This window comes from Gallus gallus, chromosome 3 (genome assembly GCF_016699485.2).
Source record: "Gallus gallus isolate bGalGal1 chromosome 3, bGalGal1.mat.broiler.GRCg7b, whole genome shotgun sequence".
Taxonomy (NCBI): Eukaryota; Metazoa; Chordata; class Aves; order Galliformes; family Phasianidae; genus Gallus; species Gallus gallus.
Window position 1 is genome coordinate 62,389,130 of NC_052534.1, and position 19,310 is coordinate 62,408,439.

General features: G+C 36.7%; 2 protein-coding genes and 1 long non-coding RNA gene across 6 annotated transcripts in view; 2 read left to right on the top strand and 1 right to left on the bottom strand.

The window, feature by feature from the left end:
* Positions 1 to 14,743, top strand: part of FAM184A (family with sequence similarity 184 member A) — a 63,236-nt gene extending 48,493 nt beyond the window's left edge. For both annotated transcript variants that reach the window (XM_004940268.5, XM_040698630.2), the window contains exons 12-18: positions 1,537 to 1,664; positions 3,280 to 3,464; positions 3,964 to 4,110; positions 6,421 to 6,538; positions 7,243 to 7,347; positions 11,163 to 11,362; positions 13,047 to 14,743. In XM_004940268.5, the coding sequence (XP_004940325.1) occupies positions 1,537 to 1,664; positions 3,280 to 3,464; positions 3,964 to 4,110; positions 6,421 to 6,538; positions 7,243 to 7,347; positions 11,163 to 11,362; positions 13,047 to 13,128 (965 nt within the window). In that variant the 3' untranslated portion in view covers positions 13,129 to 14,743. The remainder of the gene's footprint in view (positions 1 to 1,536; positions 1,665 to 3,279; positions 3,465 to 3,963; positions 4,111 to 6,420; positions 6,539 to 7,242; positions 7,348 to 11,162; positions 11,363 to 13,046) is intronic.
* LOC121110284 lies at positions 5,810 to 19,101 on the bottom strand. The gene is made up of 3 exons (XR_005859106.2): positions 17,474 to 19,101; positions 8,101 to 8,190; positions 5,810 to 5,941 (listed from the first exon to the last, which is right to left on the bottom strand). It is a non-coding gene; the product is annotated as an uncharacterized LOC121110284 (long non-coding RNA).
* Positions 18,926 to 19,310, top strand: part of MCM9 (minichromosome maintenance 9 homologous recombination repair factor) — a 58,900-nt gene continuing 58,515 nt past the window's right edge. Inside the window, exon 1 of one of the 3 annotated variants that reach the window (NM_001398197.1) lies at positions 18,926 to 19,049. The gene's annotated coding sequence lies outside the window, so the exon portion shown is untranslated. The remainder of the gene's footprint in view (positions 19,050 to 19,310) is intronic. The other 2 variants (XM_040696681.2, XM_040696682.2) reach the window with 2 other exon arrangements.

Here is a 19,310-nt window from a genome sequence, read left to right on the forward strand (position 1 = left end):
TTTGGCTGAGTTTGTACAGGTGGAATTTTACAGTTCAGAATAGAAGTGTAAACCAAATAAAGGAAACTTCAGTCTAAATTCTGCCTGAATCTGACTTCAGTGCTACATTAGTAACTGTTTATTATATGGGGGCTTATTTCTGAGCCCACTGAAACTGGTGCAATTTGTTTCAGTGAGTTGATGATGATTAACAAAATAGCAATTAAATCTTGTAGGTCCTAACTGAATTTGGTTCGTACGTAACAGACACGTTAATATTATCATAGTAACTGATCTGGAAAAGAACCAAGTGTTTGAGTTTGTTGGGTCGTCTGTTAAGTAAGCAAAGAGTCTCAAAATATCTTGAAAGGCAATTGATGTGTATCTTACCAGCAATGTACAAATTTAATAAATGTGGGGATTTTATAAACATAGGAATTTCAAAAATATGTGAATTGAATGAGAAGATTTGAGTTGAGGATTATATCCAGATTCTGCATAGTGCAGAGGATGCTGATGCAAAGAGATTTTTTCTAAAACAGTAGAATTAATAATTAGAAAGGCAAGCGTTACTGCTGAAAAATAGCATTTCATCCTTGCTGCTGATTGACAGTAAAAGCTTAGCATGTATCTAGCCAAGGATGTCACTAAGGTAGAGAAAATAATTCTCTTAAAATCCAGAAAAAGAAATCCTAAATCTCTCTCTTCATCTGGTTTAATCTGTGACAGTGAAAAATCTAGATAACAAAGTCTGGTAAACAAGAACACTGGAGATACAAAAAGAAGTAGAGAGTAATTACTAAGGTATAAAAAACATTATGTCATCACAAAATATCTGAAAGATATAAATTAATGACATGGATTACGTTACACGAGAGTAAGTGACATCTGGAAATTGTTAATGCAGAAATTGTTAATAATCTGATGAATGGAATGTCATTGATGGCAAATACAACTTTTCTCCAGTTAGATTTTTTCCTCTTAATCCTGACAAACCTGTATTAAAATATCAGAACAAAGCAAGTAGTGACATGTACAAGTAAGATTTCATTACAGATCTTATTTGGAGACTTGCTCTTTAAAAAGTTCTTAGAAGCTTCCTATATCTGTAGGTGTAGATGGTTGAGTATGTACATATAAAACCCATGTGCAAAAATAAATGATTGTTCTGTTACCTATGCCTAAGTAACAGCAAATACACAAGTATTTGCATTTGGAAAAGTATGTCCTGTTTTCAGTTCTGGCCATAAATATTTTACATCACAGGCCATGCTTTTGGAGATAGATAGACAGCCCACCATCTTTTGAGAGACAGGGAACTCATCATTTTAAGATATCTTCTAATGACTTGTATTTTAATACCAAATAAATGTGGCTGTCTAAAACTTTGTGGTTGCAGAGCTCAAGTGAGTTCAACCTGTTCAACAGAAATTTCACGTGGCTAATACAAGCAGTGTGTGTTAGGTTAGCAGCAGTACTTGAAGGAGCTTGATTGTTATTGTTAACTAACAAATAACATTTGCAAAATAAACATTTCTTTTTGTTCATGGTAACTAGCTTCCTTGCGCTCAGAGCTAAATCATCAACATGCAGCAGCAATTGACCAACTAAGGCACAACCATCAGCAGGAACTCCTAGCTGCCAAAATGGAACTTGAAAGAAGCATAGAACTTGGCAGACGACAGGTAGGAGGCACTTCTGGCAATTTACTATAAAACTATATAATGGGTATTTGTTATCTATTAGCTGGAGGCAGTAACTTGTGAAATGTAAGGTGGAGTTTAATCTTTTAAAGTCAGTCAGCACCAACCAGCACTAGTTCACCTGAACTTCCTTGCTTAGTTTTTTCTTACTTCAGCAAACTTTGTTAGAGGCCTCATAAAGGCTGCCATATCAGGGCAGTTTCCTTTTAGAGTTGTGCAGCCATCTGAGAGCGCACTGAATTTCCTTGGGAGGAAACTTCTGATTCTCATAAATTTCTACTCTTCCTCAGCAGCCAGCAGAACTTAAAAAGGAAAAGCTATTTCTCTCTTATGACTAGTGATATGCTTAAGAACACGTAAGAAACAAAGTAAAGTTCAAGAGCATGTGTTTGATCCAACCAAATGCCTAGTACTTTCGACGTCAGCACAGCAAGCTGCTAAGCGCATGCTCTAGTTATACTGAGGACAAAGCAACCAGCTGTGTTTTCATGTGTTGAGATACCCATCAGTTTACAGGATCAGAGCTGAACTAGATACATGGAAGTCAAAACACGGTGGTTGTATTTCTTAATTGACAATTTTTCAAATACTTAAATATGTGGACGTAACTTTTCCACTGCCTTTTCTTGTAACTTTCATATAGTCTTTTTGTAGGGAGGAAGAGAGTTATCTTTAAAGCTTTATCTTTAAGGATATACAGTAAAATTTGTGCATTAGGATATATTTGTTTTTCCTGGATGTGTGAAGACACAAAACACAATTATACATAAAACTGCTGTGAAATCTCCTCGGCTTTTCTATCTTTACAAACAATACGGTGCTTAATTATTGTGAAACTAAGAAGTGGAATGGATGGAAATGGGAAACCCCCAAAAAGATTAATGTTATTACAGATTTTTTTCTAAATTGAGGAGAATCATTATCAAAACCATTGGGATAGGATCTAGATGAGTTTCTCATAGGAATTTGATGTGTAAAAATAATAACTTTGATTTATTGGACACAAAGTAAATATTACAGAATGTAGAAGTGATATTTTGCACTAAGAAAGTAGAAAAACAAACACGTACCAATACACATCTTATGTCTAGGCAAGTATCTTACCTAGATGGGTAATTTAGCGTGTATTGAGCTGTGAAATATTTATTACTCTTGTATTTATATATACATTAGATACTAAATTTCTGAATCATTGTTTCACTGGCACAGGGCACACATCTCATGCTATTTTGTTCCGCTGTATGGTGTTCTAAAGAGAAAATCAGTTATCACTTCAGCTTACCCACATCATATGTTGTAGAGGTAGAAATTGGTAAATGCCAGCCCTGTCATTCGTAGTTGTATTTGTTTTTGTTGTTGTGTGCATGTGCAGAAGGAAAATGTAATGAACTACATAAACTTTAGTGGCACAGTTTTTTAAATTCTCTCACAGATGCAGTTTTCTTGCTGTCTAACTTTGTTATTTGTACCTGCATGGAATAGAAAAGAATTAAGTGTTGTATGGAAAATTCTGGTCAGCTGGTATCTTTCACAGAACAAGTGTTGTACTTCTGAGAGGCAACTCTATTAAAATACTTTTTGCTACTGCTACTTATAGGAGAAAGAATTTTTATGCCGAATATCAGATCTACAAGATGAACTGAGACATCGAGACCATCATATAGCTGAACTGGACAAAGAGATTCTTCATCTTCATGACAATATAAGTGCACTGACCAAGGAACTAGAGTTTAAAGGGAAAGAAGTCCTTAGAATACGCAGTGAATCTAACCAACAGATCAGGTATGATCTTTTTCCACTCCAAACTGAAACGTGTATTGTCTAATGTATTGTTTCCCGTAAGATACCTCACCATTTGCAGCTTTTAATTTATCATTTTAATCAGGTGATGATATTTATTGTCATTTTTCATTCAGAAAGGCTATGCCCAATACTGGTACAGTTATTGAATACTGCCATACAGTTAAGCTGCATTTCAGTAACACATTTTGGTGAATTTTAGTAACAGTCTACTCAAGTGTTTTTGTTGTTGTTGTCCAGTTGTTATTTTTTTAATTCATTATGTTTGTTTACTTTAAAAAGCATTAAAGGAGATGCATTTTCAATGAAATAAGCTAGGAGATTGGAGGACAGTAAGTAGTGGGTTTTGATGAATCAGTAATTCCTTTCTGTGTTTTCTGGTATTGTGTAAAAGCCATTAAAAAAGTGGCAGAAAATCATGATGAACAAACCAGTCTGATTTTAGAATAACTCTTTTTTTAACAAAAAATAAATTAAACAGGATGCATGAGCAAGATTTAAGCAAGAAACATGAGAAAGAGCTGGATGTCTTGACAGCAGATCACATCAGAGAGAAACAAAGCATGCTGGCAGATTTTAATAAGACCCAAGAGCTGCTCAAGGAAATTAATTCAGCTTTACAAGTTTCGTAAGTTTTGTTGCATTAAAAAAGTTTGTATGTAGCTGCGTTTGAGTCAACATTAGTTCATTCTGATGTCAATAAGTTACTGAAGATATTGCAGAGGTGCAAAAAACTCAGTCAAATGTGGGGCCCAGTGTTGCATTTGTTGACACAATTCTTGTAAGCTTTAGGATAGTTTAGCAAGATAATTTTTAATGATTTGAGTCAAAAAAATTGAAGTGGGAAAAATATTAAGTCTGTGCAGGCCTTAGAATGTTGTGTAAAGTGTGATTTCAGGTGTTTGGAGTTTCTTTCAAACATTAATATATCTTTTTTGAGAATACAAAAGTTTCTTCAGCAAGCTTACAAATTAGTACAGTAGTAATTATTTAAGTGTGATTATACAGAGTGATACAAACATTTTAAGGTTTGCTAACATAGGGAAAATTAATTACTGAAATTGATTATATGGGATTAACAGAATACTAAAGAGTGCCTCTGAGACAAAATGCCAATTATGGTTGGACCACATCTGGGGAGAAGTGGTATAGTTATATGTCGTCTAGTCAGTCTTCTTGTCCTCCACATACTTCATTCTTTTTCCCTGTCTGTGATGTAGCCCATTTGGTCTGTAACCTCAGATTTTTGGCTAGGGCTCCAAAAGACATTGGGAACTTTCTGAAAAAAGTGGTCAGTGAGAGATTTTGGATTAGCAGCACAGCATGTATGGTAGAGAAAGTAATCGGTTCTGAGTACATGTAGAAAACTTTTCTATGTAAATATCAACTAATAATGGCCAGTAAACCTAAATTAATCTAATTCTGCCTTAACACTGTGAGCACTCAGAAACTGTAGGAAGTTCTGCTTCTTATTCCTTTGCACACATGCACACATATGCACACGAGGTGTAACACAGTTACACTGGGCATCTGTATAGAACAGCTTAACCTAGCATAAAATGTATGCGCAAAAATTAAGCCATCTGAGCATATTTTTGTTATGCTGAGTCAAATGCATTTTCTGCAAACAAAAAGGTTTTTTTTTCACATTCATAATGTATTATATAAATAGATTATGTAATCGCATCAAATTCTGTACAGATTATTTGAAGGTTATAAATATAATCATATGTGCGCTGTGATTTCAGAAGCAACTCAAAGTCAGAATTATGCAGCTGTTTCTGAGGAGAAAGTAGTCACCTAAATTGAAAAATGGTCACTTCAGTGTGTCTTGTGGAATTAAGTTTGAGCTGACTGGACACCTTAAATTCATAGGTTTTTCTTAGGAATATTTTTTTTTCATCTGGATCTCTTCTGAAACTTGGTTCACTGAACTACATGAAAGCAGAATATGTGAGACCAATACTTTAGTAGTGTCCTTTAGGGCAATGTTTAGCGTTATGAATATCATTTCTTTCAGAAATGCATGCAGATATTTGAAATCATCAGGTGCTTTCAAAACTTGTTCTTTAAGAAGAAACCAGGAGATTTATGCAGTTACGTGTGCACTTCATCCCTCAGTCGGCTTATTTCACTTCTCTCCTTTAATGCTTTCCCACTGAGCATTTCAGGTTTCCTTTTTTTTTTTTTTTTCTTTTTTCAAGAAATCATGGCATTTCTTTTAATTCAGATATCCTAATATCCAGGTTTTATTGCTTTTCTCTTGCAGCTCATTCCTTTATTTCAGCTCTAATGATACTAAGTTGCTTTTGCGGAGAGGAATTAGTTACCTGTTAGTCTTCACTGTTCTTGGATATCTTTGTCCCAGTATGTTCCACATGAACTGAGGAAGATGGTGCCAGATTTATCTATCTATTTCTCCAGTATCACAAGCATGCAACTTCATTGAGTGTAGTCATCTATTAAAAGAAAATCATACTGTTTGGTTTTTCCTCACCAAATCACTTGCCAGCTTTTAAAATTTACATTAATATTAAATATAATGCAATGTAGTTCCTGTATCATGCTTAATAACCAGTCTCAGTTATGTGTTTTGTAATTGTACTGTGCACATTTTTTATTTTATCTGTGAGTGTCTTTTTTCAGCCTGGCTTCCAAGAGGCCTTTTTTCTAACAGCTAGTACTGCATGCATGAAAAGGTTGTGAAGTTTATAGAATTTTGCCCAAAATTTTAGTTACTATAGCAAAGATTTTGGGTTTTGTTATTTTCAACTAGCCAAAGCTTAAGTGGTAACATAGAAATTAATTTACTTCAAGGAAAAAAAAGTTGTCTTCTGTTTTTATTACTTGAGCTCTCTTTTGCACAAATCAAAGATATGATTCACCCATCATTTAGCACTTGGTCAGGCTAAAGGGGGTATTTTTCTTTCCTATAAAGTTTAGAAGAAATGGAAGAAAAATATAAAAACAGAGAATCAAGACCGGAAGACTTGCAGCTTATCTCAGAACTGAAAGACCTAATTGCAGAACGGGACCAACTCATAAAGAAATTGATTGTAAGACTTTTATGCTCTCTTGGTTCAATATCTTAATGAGTACAAATGTTAATCTAATTCAAAGTGTTCAAAATGCATCTAAAGAACCAACCCTGATAGCTTGTATTTGTATTCTTTGACACATTGTCCCTGTGGTTCCACCGTCTCATAACAGTAAACCTATTAAATACAGAATTTTGCACAATCAAGCACAGTACATTATTACAAAAAAAAAATACTGCAGTATGAACTTGGTCGGATGTATCCTATCTGCAGTCCTGGACTAAGAAGCCAGCCATGTACACCATATAAGAAACAGTTTCTTCTATGAGTCATCTGAGAGTGTTCTAAGAGATATCTAATAAGAGTTCCAATTTCTTGATGCACTGAGTTTCCCAAACTCACACCTTGGCAGCCTGGCTCAGATTAATCTGATTAGATTCTAGCTCAGAAGTAAGAAGGAATGAGGGGAGTTCAAATTAACTATACTGAATCTTTACCAATGCACAATTAGAACATATACAACAGAACTGCATAAATAGAAATTATGTAATATTTACATATAATCATATATTTAATATGAAATATGAAATGTAGTTTTTAGAAGTATCAGTTTCTTTAAAAAATATAAGCATAAATTTATTTGAGATCACTTTATAGGCAGATTTGGCCACCAAGTAATTGAGAATGCATAAAAAGAAGTTTCTATTTGTTCTTCTTTTTAGGAGGACAAAAAGTTCTATCAGCTGGAGCTAGTTAACAGGGAGACTAACTACAACAAAGTGTTTAATGCAAGCCCTAATGTTGGTGTTATTAATCCATTGGTGAAGGTATGTTCCATGGACTTCATTGCTAAAGTAAAAAATAAGAAATCTAAAGTTAGTGTATACTAAAAAGAAGAAATGTGTGTGTATGTGTCATATATCAGTCTTTATTTAAAGACAAGTTCAAAACAAGGAACATCATTCTCCATTTGTCTTTCCTGATTTTTGTGCAGATATTTCTTTATTTTGTGTGTGTATGTATGTATGACATAAAACACAGTTCCTCCTCACAAAACTCTAAAAGCAAAATAGAAAAAAGGATAGAAAGGCTACAGAGAGCAGAAATGTAGCATATAATAGAGAACAGTAACATCCCAAATTAGTTTTAATTTTCATCATTTTTCTTGGCTATTTTGGAAAATGCAAACTTTTTTTCAGATGGTGCAGGATGGAAGGTCACTAGAAAGACAAAGGAAGAGGGGACAGGAAAGAAAAGAAATAGGGGCAAAAACAGGAAGAAAAAGAGTATGAGAAGGACATGGAATGAGTCTGAGTGGAAAAAGATAGAGAATTGGAGAGATAAACTAGGTATGGACTGTAAGGGCAGCATAAGACAGAAATCAGCTTTTAACCATCTCAGTTAATGTCACATCCTATATGAGTAAGAACACTTCAGTAACAGCCTGTTCCAGTTCTCTCCATCCTGGTGAATAGCAGGCCAGGGAGGCTACTGTACAAACAGCCATCATAGCATCACTGTCACTTAAAAAGCCAGAAGCATTCCTATATGAGGAACATAACTGGTCTGTAGTTGAGTACCTTCGTTCTGTTTCTTGTAACCACTTAAGCAGTCAGAATGAGTTCTCTGACATTTCCTTCCTTCTTGCAATAATCCATAGGTTATTTCACCTGCATGGAAAGAGAAGAGATTTTTCCCAGCTGTAGAGGTAGAACTTGGGATGGCTCTGAAGCAGAGCGTAGCCCAAGGGGCACAATGTAAGTGGCTGAGATGTGCAGTGATCAAGGTTAACAGTGGCTGCAAAGTCCACGTTGGGGATAAACAGTTCACGTGTCTGAGAATGGCTGGACTGAAAACATCCTTTATGCATTTGGGAAGTGGATAGCATAAAAAGTCTGGTCAAGATTGAATTTAGTATTGATGCCTCCTTTAATATATTTGCATAGCAGTGTCTACATGTACACTATGTGCCTAAATTCCTGTTACAGTTAAGGGATAATTGATTAATAATTAAGGAAGGATGGTGTGCAGTGGTCTTCAGCTTGGAGTAGTTTAGGGTTGGCAGAATTTCTGTCTTTATTTCTCTAGGCAGTATTGTTCCCAGTTGTATCAGTTATGAAGATTACATGTAGACACTCAGATACAGGCACATATGGATGAGTTCAAAAAAATCAAGATACACCAAATAAAGCAATATAGTCTTGCACAATTCAGGGTTCTTTGACATTGGAATAATTTTATTTAAGACCTAGTTTTTGGTTATCAATTAAGTGGGTTAACCAGAACAAATAGAATGGTGTCTCCCTGTCATTTAAGAGATCAGGCTGTATGATTTTGCTAAGCTTTATGGTTTCATTTCAGATTAGAGTATTTTCACATCTGCACAAACTGCCATAAATTGTCAATATTCTCCAACACTTTTCAGGAGTCCAGCACTTCTGGCAAGTTTATCTGCTGATACCTATCTTTTATGCATATCTGCATAAAAGAATTTAGTAGTCCTGATATTGTCTCTGCTAGGTCCAAACTAATTTGAATTCTCTGTTATTGTGTGAAAAGTTGTTTGAAAATTTTGGAAGTTTGTCTGAACCACTCCTTTATAAAGATGTGAAATTTAATCACTGAGCGTGTAAGCTTGTGTTTTGTGTGAAATCTGACATGCTTGGGAAAAGTACTTCAACGTCAGATTTCCAAAGTGATAATTCATGTATTTTTATCATATGCTTCTATCACTTAAAATTAAGACTCTAAAAAAGTCTTGTATCCTAGAACATTTTAGTTTTTCATTTCATGAACTGTGGAACGTGTTATTTTATCAAAGCACATACAATGTTTATTAGAGAATGAATTACAGAGAAACTGAAAACTTCATTCTCTTTGTAATAATAAAAAACCCAGGACTTACTAATTAATACAGGCTTTGCACATTAATGCAAAATTACAACCATTGCAGTATGTATTGGAGTTTCTCAAATTTATGCAATGGATCTGCTTAGTATCATCTTGTTGAATCTGATGTTTTGTAATACTTTGCATGAACTTCATGGAAACAATACACACAGTTTTTCTCCAGACTTGACTGCTTTGAAAGTCTAGAGTGCTTTATAGAAAATAAGATATAATCTGTAGTGTTTCTCAAAGCACTTGTAGAGATAAATACATTTTGCAGAAATAAGCCACTTACAAAGCACACTTTAACTACAGTGTGGTTTACACAGTTTTAATTGCATTGTATAATACCTTGCAGTTATTTTCCATACATTTGGCTACTTTTAGTTTTACCAGTTTTCCTATGATGCTGTTATTTCTTGCTTCTTCAGCCTAAAGAATTAGTTTAAGCTATTGCAGCTAGTGGTCTTCTACTGCGGTGATTAAAAAGGACCATTTTCCCAGTAGAGCTTTCTGTTCAATAAATATATATTTAATTTTATGTTATAAACATATGCACCACTGCACTATACTAGCAGCATTTTCACCTCTCAGCTTTGGAGAAGGCAGGTAGTGAAATGAAAGCTAGCAGAGAACTAAACAGAAGAGTATAAACAAACAAGCAGTAGGACTCTGTCTCCATTTGAACTCCTGACACTCATGAATAGGGTAGGTCTTCTGCTGACAGTATTGATAATATGCTCAGTTAACAGATAATTCATGAGAAGAAATGAATCTTTTTTTTTTTACATAGGGTGGGTTTTTTTAATAATCCTTATCACTGACAAGGAATATTCAATAGAATTTGGCAAACATGCATGGTATTCTGTCAGTTATTTTTGAAGACCTAGGGAATTATTTGAAGCATATTTATACATTAAAATATCTATAAAAGCAGATAAATACCGATTCCTTTGTATGATGTGTTATGGAAAGTAAAACAGTTATATCAAAATAAAATCTGTCAGTATTTCGAGTCCCTTGAATATTATCTGTAGCGTAAAGATTATTAAGAAAGCAAAAATGTTCAGTTGTGCCATCTGGTGCCCAGAAGTGTTAGCTGGGGTAGTATTAGAAGCCTAGCCTTTCCTTTGAGCAAGAAACGGAACTCTCACACGGTATTATCTTCATCTTCAACAGTATTGTTATAATGCTTGCTAACTATGGGGGCGTAATTACTTTAAAAGAAATGTAGCTGCTTCTCTTGATTCAGTCTTACTGACCAAAATGTGCGTCAGTAATGAGATGAAACCTGTTGGAGAGGTTTGTTTTCTTCATCGTTGAAATTTGCTGTGATTATATATGTCAGTAAAGCTATTCCACTAATACCAAAAAAAGACTTAAATAAAGGTGAAAGGTTTAACAGGCTAACTGGTAAATTTGAGGAAAGCTTACTGTCTTTTGATGTCTTAAAATAGATCAAAATGTTATATTGGAAGATCTCTAAAAATAATGTGCTCATTGATTACTATAGTAGGTCTTAATTAGAAATTTGAAAAAAAAAAATATGTTGTTCAGTTTTGGTTAAAACAAACAGTAGAACTACAATTAGGAAAAAAAAAAAAAGAAGTCCACTCTGTCCCGGCTGCTCTCCTTCCTATCCAACTTCTCCCTCTGCCCCCAAAACGCCAGAAAAAAAAATTCCTCAATTTGCAGATTTCCTCACCTGTCCTGGTACAAGAAGCCTTCCTTATATTTGTTATTTTTAATGCAGCAAAAGAAGAAGAACGATAAATCAACAAACAGGTTTGTGAGTGTCCCCAATCTAAGTGCTCTGGAATCTAGCGGAGTGGGCAATGGACATCCTAACCGCCTGGACCCCATTCCCAACTCACCCATCCACGATATTGAGTTCAACAGCAGCAAACCACTGCCACAGCCAATACCACCCAAAGAGCCCAAGACGTTTTTGAGGTGAGCATTGCCTCACCAATCTTTTTTTTCTTTCTTAACTCAGGAAAATTTTGCTTTTGTATTGAGCTGAATCCCACTTGCTTCATGAACCTTTCAGAGGTACAAGTAATATTACGGAATTTTCAATTTTTGCATTATATTTGTAACCTCTTTATAGTATTCCTTTTTTATTGTAGACCTTATTGAAGTATATTCTCACTTTTTCCTAAGTCTTGAAGTTTGAAAACCTCTCTAGGTACCTTTACAGAATTCATGTGCTTCCAATTGTTTACATATATGAACAATTGTTTTAAGTGTTTGTGTTACTTGCTGATTGTCATTTAGAAATTGTTACTAGCACAGAATTTCTTTTATTCAGTACTGTGTGATAATGGTTTTTATGTTAGAAAATGATTTTCTGTGCTACATGAATGTTCTGTGTTTCCCCTTTCCTCACCTATAACGAATCATAGGCAAACTTTACTGTGGAAACAGGAAGGATATATACTTGAATGCTTAATGCTGAGGTTCTGGAAACTAAAGTCAGCATTGAAGTCTCAAGTCATTCTCTAATGATTTAATATAATGAATTGAATTATTAACTTAAAATGGTTTCTTAGAGGCAGGATTTTAATCTTTTTGCTTTATGTGGCTACATATTAAAGGCACTGAAAAAGTGCTGTGTGCTGTATTTAGTAGGTACTGATCTCTTACCTCCAAGTTGGCAACTTAAAGCAATGTATAATTACCAGATCCACACTTGGCTGCTTACTCTTTCTTTTGTTTATACGTGGAAGGCCACATACCCAGCAACCACTTACTATTAAAGGAAGCAAATAGTAGAATGCAAAATAGATAAGTAAAGAACACTCTATGTCAACTAAATAGTTATTTTTAAAAAATACCTTCTTATTTTTCCTGTGCATGTGATGTGCATGACTGTGCTCAAATACCTATAGCATGCATGTGCATGAACTCGTGGACTGTGATGCTGGAATTTCCATTCCAAATTGTTTTGTGTTTTGTATTACCCAGTAATGAAGTAGGGATTATTTTATTATGGATTTTTATTGATGAAGAAACTTGATTGTATTATGAAACTATGTTTTCTTGCTCATTCAGTGAGATTTTAAGTAGTTCAAAGGGGAATCAAACCTTGTTTGCAGTGCAGCAATTTATTTTTTCCTAGTATATTAGAATATTTAAAATATATGCATGAACAACAATGCAAGTGATATTTGTGATCAGTGTAAAGTATGAAAATACTGCTACCAACCAGTCTTTGTGAGCACATGTCTACAAATATGATGCTTGCATCATATTTCTGAAAATAAACTTTAACACAGGAAAAGGATGCTAAAAGAGGACCTTCTACAGACACACTTTTCCAAGAAAGCCCTTTTTATTCTTCTGATAGTACACCACCGCTCATGAGATTTTAAATTATATTTCCCAAAATCTTATTTGCCCACCCTGTAATGTGGCTTCCGAATTGACTTGTCTGTGCTGCTGATGCTCTCCAATGGAGTGGATGATCACAGGTTCTATAGGGAGACATTAAATCATATCCAGAGGCACACTGGTAACGAATCCAAGGAAAAACAAGATTGTTCTGTACTTGATATTCTCTGTGAGAATCTTTTCTTCCTAAGTTGGGTACTCCATTTAGTTGTGGGTTAATATCTTTCTCTTTCTGTGAATTTAGCCCTCCTCAGACTGACGCTTCACCAGTGGCTTCACCAGATCCACAACGCCAGGAGTGGCTTGCCCGATACTTCACATTCTGAGAGATGATTTGTTTTTGTGGCACAGCGTGACGTGGACTGTTTATAAGAGCATGACCTTAAGTAAACCCTCATGTGAACAAGCTTTCCTGTAATTTGTCAAACACTGTGAATGAGAAAATATTTGTCTTTCTGATTTGAAAATGCACTGTATTTCATGTGATATTTGTTGGAATCACTTGACATGGTATTATATAATGTGTGTAATTATTATTTTTACGTAAGATGGAAGGATCTTTAAACTTTGTAATTACTACATAATAAATTTTGGTAGAACAAACATAATGCTTTCCCCTTTTCCTATAAATGTGTTTTCTTTTATTTTAGGTAAGGCTTCCTCCCAAAAGAATCGCATGGTTGTTATAAATACAATGTAATTTGTGAAAGGAAAAATTCTCTCCAATTTGGGCAGGGTATGTTTAATCCATCCCACTTCTATTCTGTTACTTCGTAGCATTTTAAAAGCTGTCCCCTTTCTAATATTTAAAAGGAAGAATATGAATTATCTGGAAATCGGTGTAGACGCTCACAGTGATTTTGAGAAGGCCATAAAAAAGAAACCAGATTTTTTTCATTGGGACAGGGTTTTGACATCTGAACCGATGCCCATGAGACTTTACCTTCTAGTTATTATCAAACATTTTGTCATTGAATTTGAACAGCAACCGTTCTCACAAATTGGGCATTTATGTTATGAATATTAACAAAGACGTGCTTGAAACCTGTAGAACACCATACTGCATATCTCTGCATAAATCAAGAGTCTGTATTTGGGGTATAAAGTCTTGCTTTAGATAAAATTCGTGTCTGAAATGGTAAACAATCGAACTCAAATAACTTTTTGCCATTTATACATCCTAGAGATACAAATCTTTAAAAATTAATTACCTTCAGTTGTCTATATTAAGAGTTTTATTGTCTAATATATGAACATGTTTTTTTTCAGCTAGTGAGCATGATTCTCCAGTCTACACTTTTTTTGATGCTGGTGTTGCTCCAGAAATTTGCTGCGGCATATAGACAAAGCCTGTTGTCTCTTTTATATTTTTTCATTCAATGATTACCACAAAGTAACTCACACTGGTAGTCTCAGGGAGAAAATTGTCTCTTTGTTTTATGAATGTATTTTTAAGCTAAATCTTTTATCTTTTAAAAGCAGGAACAATTGTTTGAGTTGTTTAAATAAGGTTTTAGTTAGCATATACTAAAGTCTCTATCTTTAATATTTCACCTGAAGCCCTAACTACATACTTTTTTTTCCCTGTATGCACAAAGGTAAATACCCAGATGAATATACTTGCTAATTACAATGAGTTTTATATGTAGTATATGTATAAATGAAAAATTTGTATGTTTTCATATAAACAATATAAAATATTCTAAATGAACATTTTAAAACTTCTATCTTATAATTCTGCTTGAAAAATCCACTGAAAGCTGTACTCTGGTGATGCTGCTGTGAACTGAAGATGTATACAGGAGATTTTCTGTAGCTGGTGCACTCAAATGGAGGTAATATGCAACTTTTTAATTTTAGAAGAAAGCCATATTGGGCAAAATGTCAGATTTCTTGGCTGTTACTGAAATAAAATACACTAGCTCATTTTGTTATAACGTTCTGAAGTGACTGTTGTGTATTTTTTCTTGCATGCTTTGCAAAGCACATGAAGGGCCCTCTGCCTTTTTCTCCCATCTTCCACTTCATTGTATTTTTGCGTATGTAACAGTGAACAGTGTTTGTAAGATGACAATGTATGCGTTCACTTTACCTGCTCATATTTTTAGACTTCAGTAAAAAGTGCGCCCAGGGTTTCTTTTTGCCAGCAGGCATTTTTTTTTTACAAGGAGAAGAAAATTAAGAAGGTACCATGTCTGCCAAAGTCAGCAGCTGTTTCACTATCAGATCAGTCTCTTAAAAAACAAGCTGAAGAAACTACGAAAAAAAATGAGTTTCTGCCAAACAGCATTGAGAACTCTGTAATATACTTTCCTAAAAGAAGTTAACACTTTGGATTAATACAGGAACTTGACTTATCACAATACCATTGTTTGCAGTATCTGGTGTTCAGTTCTGCAGTCCACAGTCTTAACTCTTGGGTGTTTTCTTGCCCTCCTATTAGTTCAGCAGACACCTCTGAGTTAAAGAGGGGCAGAATTATAGTGAAATTGTGTGGTATTATTTAAAATGGTGGGGAAGTGTCTTGACTCTCAAGAGCTCTCTTTGCTATCTGAAACATTAAATATGATTATCAGGATTTTGTATCCCTCTGACCTTTAACAGTTTTATCCAGAAAGCAATTAACAGTGAGAAGCCAAAGAGCAAATACAAAATAATGTAGTTTAATCCTTCCTGTGCTTTCCTATGGAAGTAACAAACTATACTTGACACCAGGGCAAAATGCAGAAGAGTAATACATTTAATCAGAATGTCACAATAATCTGCCTTCAGGCAGAAGTTTGGCCCTTCAGTCTGGATTGCTTAATTTACTTCTGTGATGAGAGTGAAACCCAGTGAATCTTCCAGGTTAGCAGAAAAATGCTCCATTTTACATACATACTCTCATACCACAGTGAAGAATTATGTCACAAAAACTGCATGGCTTTGTTCTGCAGCAGTAATTGTACCTGGAATCCATAGAATTGCTCAGGTTGGAAAAGACCTTAAAGATCATCAAGCCCAACCGCAACCTGACCGTATTACCCTAACTCTAGCAACCCTCCGCTAAATCAAGGTATACTTGAAGGGAAGGTATACTTGAGGGGAACCAAAAAACCCCCACAAAAAATACAACCACAGAGTCGGAAAATCAAGCTACAGTTAGTATTGCTTTATCTGATTGACTCCTTCCTACTACAGTTTTTTTCAGTTACTTCAGTACATTTGCTATACTGGCAATAAATTGCATACAGAATACACTCATAACATTAGAAATCAGGCTTGTTCAGGATGTCAGAGCAACCCCTTATTTTAAGATATATGTGAATATTGTTGCATGACTCCAGTACTAGTCACAGATAAATTTCACTAATTCTTTCTTGCTTATAAGGAAGGTGACTGAGTCACTCAGCTAAAGAACACCTTCTCTGAAGTCAACAGGCAGCTTCAGGAGTGAATCAGCATACTTACCTCTTTTATTGTACAAAGACTGTAGAGCAACAATCCATTTAAATGCCTTAGTTGCGTAAATGTAGGTGTAAGGAACCCTAGTCTGTCCTTTTTGTTACTTTTTTTATTTTTAAAATATCATTTGCAAAAACAGCAGCTTTGAAAGATGCAAAATGACTTTCAGGAGTTAAGTTGCTCTTCTCGTGGTACGCTCAGCGTAATCTAGTAACAGTACTGTCACAATTCTTCCTTGACAAGCAGTGAGCCATTTTTCACTTTAGTGAAAGTGAATCTATAGTTTCTAGTACTGTGGCCTAGCTACTTTCTGGAATTGAGCATTGATTGTATCAGTTTCATTTTTTTTCTATAAATTCCCTGGCAAAATCTCCAAGTATAATTGTATAGCAAAATCACTTTTCAGTTTAAAGCTTAATTAATTTGCAGTGTATTTTTAAATTATTATTTATGAATATCCATTTCTTTAGATACTCTGCAGTAATTGGAAGTACCTGTGGGTAGCACTGGGATCAAGTAACAAAATCTGGCAGCCCAGATGAACCAGAACTTCTCCAGCCTGACCGCCCAGCCTGACTATTAACAACTTAACTTGTTGCCTGGCTTACCATTACACTCCTTTACTGCACTCCTTTACTGTGTTAAAGCTCATTCTTTTAAAGCACGTACACAATTAGACAGCTCAGGCTTTATCTACTGTTCAAACTGCACCATACGGCCTGGATACTCTTAAGGATATTTGTAAATTGCAACTCAGTTATTTTCAGTTAGCCATGGTATCACGGCCTGCTTGCTGTAAACAGCAGGCTGAACGCTGTGAGAAGCAGCTGATGCCAGAAGTGTTGATACCAATGTTGCTAGGAAACAAGAAGAGCTAAGCTTAACGATATAAAAGTATAGTTCCATAATAGCTACCAAAATCTGGCCTTATTATAACAAGGTGTATTCAATGATCAAGCCTACCAAGTTCAACCCTACAGTCCAGCTGAAGAGTTCAGAGGGCAGCTAATACTTTAACTTGAACAATAGTCCTTGAATTTTAACTACAGTTGGAGACCATCAGCTGTGGTGCCTGGCTGCAAAGAGAAACATAACCATACTGCAGCCCGGAGAGGCAGACACAGCCTGACAATGGAAAAGAAACTAAGGTAGCATTTAAGCTCAAGTGTTATTGTCAGATGAACAGCAAATCTCATTCATCCTGCTTAGTCTGAATCCTCACCTAACCTGTGGGATCTGTGAGCATGTCTCAGCACCCATGCAGCCCCGCTGGCAGCATCCCAGTTGCATGTTGGATGTGTACCACTGCATTGGCTGACAGTTCTTGTACTCTGGAGACATTGCCAGCTCCATGGCAGACACTGTATTCTGTAAAATGAAAAAGCAGTTTTAAATCCGTGAGCCACCTCATGAATTTCCAAATGAACACAAAGTACTTTTTGGAGGAGGATTTTTTATTGACTAAGTATTTCTTCATTAATATGTGAAGCACATAGTTATAACTAGTTATCATTTGACAGTGATACATATTTCAGGCAGGTTTGGTTGTTTTTTTTGTTGGTTTTTTTTTTTGTCTTTGTTGTTGTTGTTTTGGTTGGTTGGTTTTTGTTGTTGTTATTGTTGTTGAGGGTTCTGTTTGTTTGTTTTTAGGAACCACTACCTAGTTGCAACCTTTACACAACAATGTCAGTCACTTGCTCTGTAGCTGTAAGTAACTGCTCCAGCTGCTGGCCGTCTCTGCCATACAAGAAACCAGGTACCTGTGCTGGCCCAACCAGTGTGCAGAAACATAGAATCAAAGAATCATTAAGGTTGGAAAAGACCTCTAAGTCTAGCTGTTGACCAATCCCCACCATGCCTGCTAACCATAACCTTCAGTTCCACACCTACCCTCTTGAACACCTCCAGAGCGGTGACACCACTGCTTCCCTGGTCAGCCTGTTCCAAAGCCTCACCACTCTTTCTAAGAATATTCTTTTCCTACTATCCAACATTATCTGTGTCATCATTAGAAAGAAGCAGCCTGGTTTGGGTACCTTGCAAGACAGCACCATAGGCTGAATAAAGCTGACACTGAAAGTGTGCTGTGGAGGCAGGGTCAGCCTGACACTGCACCTAGATGCTTTGTCAGAAATAGTTCTGTATTTTCGGTGATGGATTTATGTATTAGTGTGGATTTCAGCAGTGCTTTTGCAGCAGCATCCATTCAACTGGTCAGCAAAAGGCCATTTGGTAAAGCAGCAGGACTTCACCACTAATACAAACGAACAGTGGGAGATCCTAAGAGTCAGGAACTCAGCAGAGAATTTCACAGAATGACAGAATTGTAGGGGCTGGAAGGGACCTCTAGAGATCATCTAGTCCAACCCCCCTGTTGCCAAAGCAGGCTCCCTAGACCAGGTTGCACAGGTAAGCATCCAGGCGGGTCTTGAATGTCTCCAGAGAAGGAGACTCCACAGCCACTCTGTGCAGCCTGTTCCAGTGCTCCGTCACCCTTGCTGTGAAGTCCTTACGCACATTTGTGCAGAAGTTCCTAGGCTTCAGTTTGTGGCCGTTTCCCTTTGTCCTATCGCCAATTTCTAACTTCCTTACAAAGAAGTTACACTCGCACTCTTCACGCCGGCGCCGGAACACCGCCCCGTGCCGCTTGGGCGGCCTCCAGCGGGCGGGCGAGAGGATCTGCCGAGCCCAGCTCGGAGGGGCGGGGACGGGACCGCTCCTCCCGCCGCCGCCTGACAGAGCAGTGGGACTCGGCCAGAGAGGCGGTGGCGGCGGCGGTCCGTGCTGCAGGTAGCAGTGCACGGTGAGCGCGGCCGGGGCCTATACAGCGCGCTGCCGGGCCGCGCCGCGTTCAAATCTTGCCGCGCTGCTCACTACCGGGTCGGGGGGGCGGGACCAGCGGCTACCGCCGAGCGAGCGCGGGAGGTTTCACTTCTGCGCTGAGAAGGGGAGAGTCCCGGCCGGGCCCTGCCCCTGGCTGCCCCGAGGACACGCGGGAGTGAGGAGCGCGGCGCCGCCCCTCGTAGAGTGGTGCCCGGAGGCTGCAGCACCGCCCGCGGCCGTT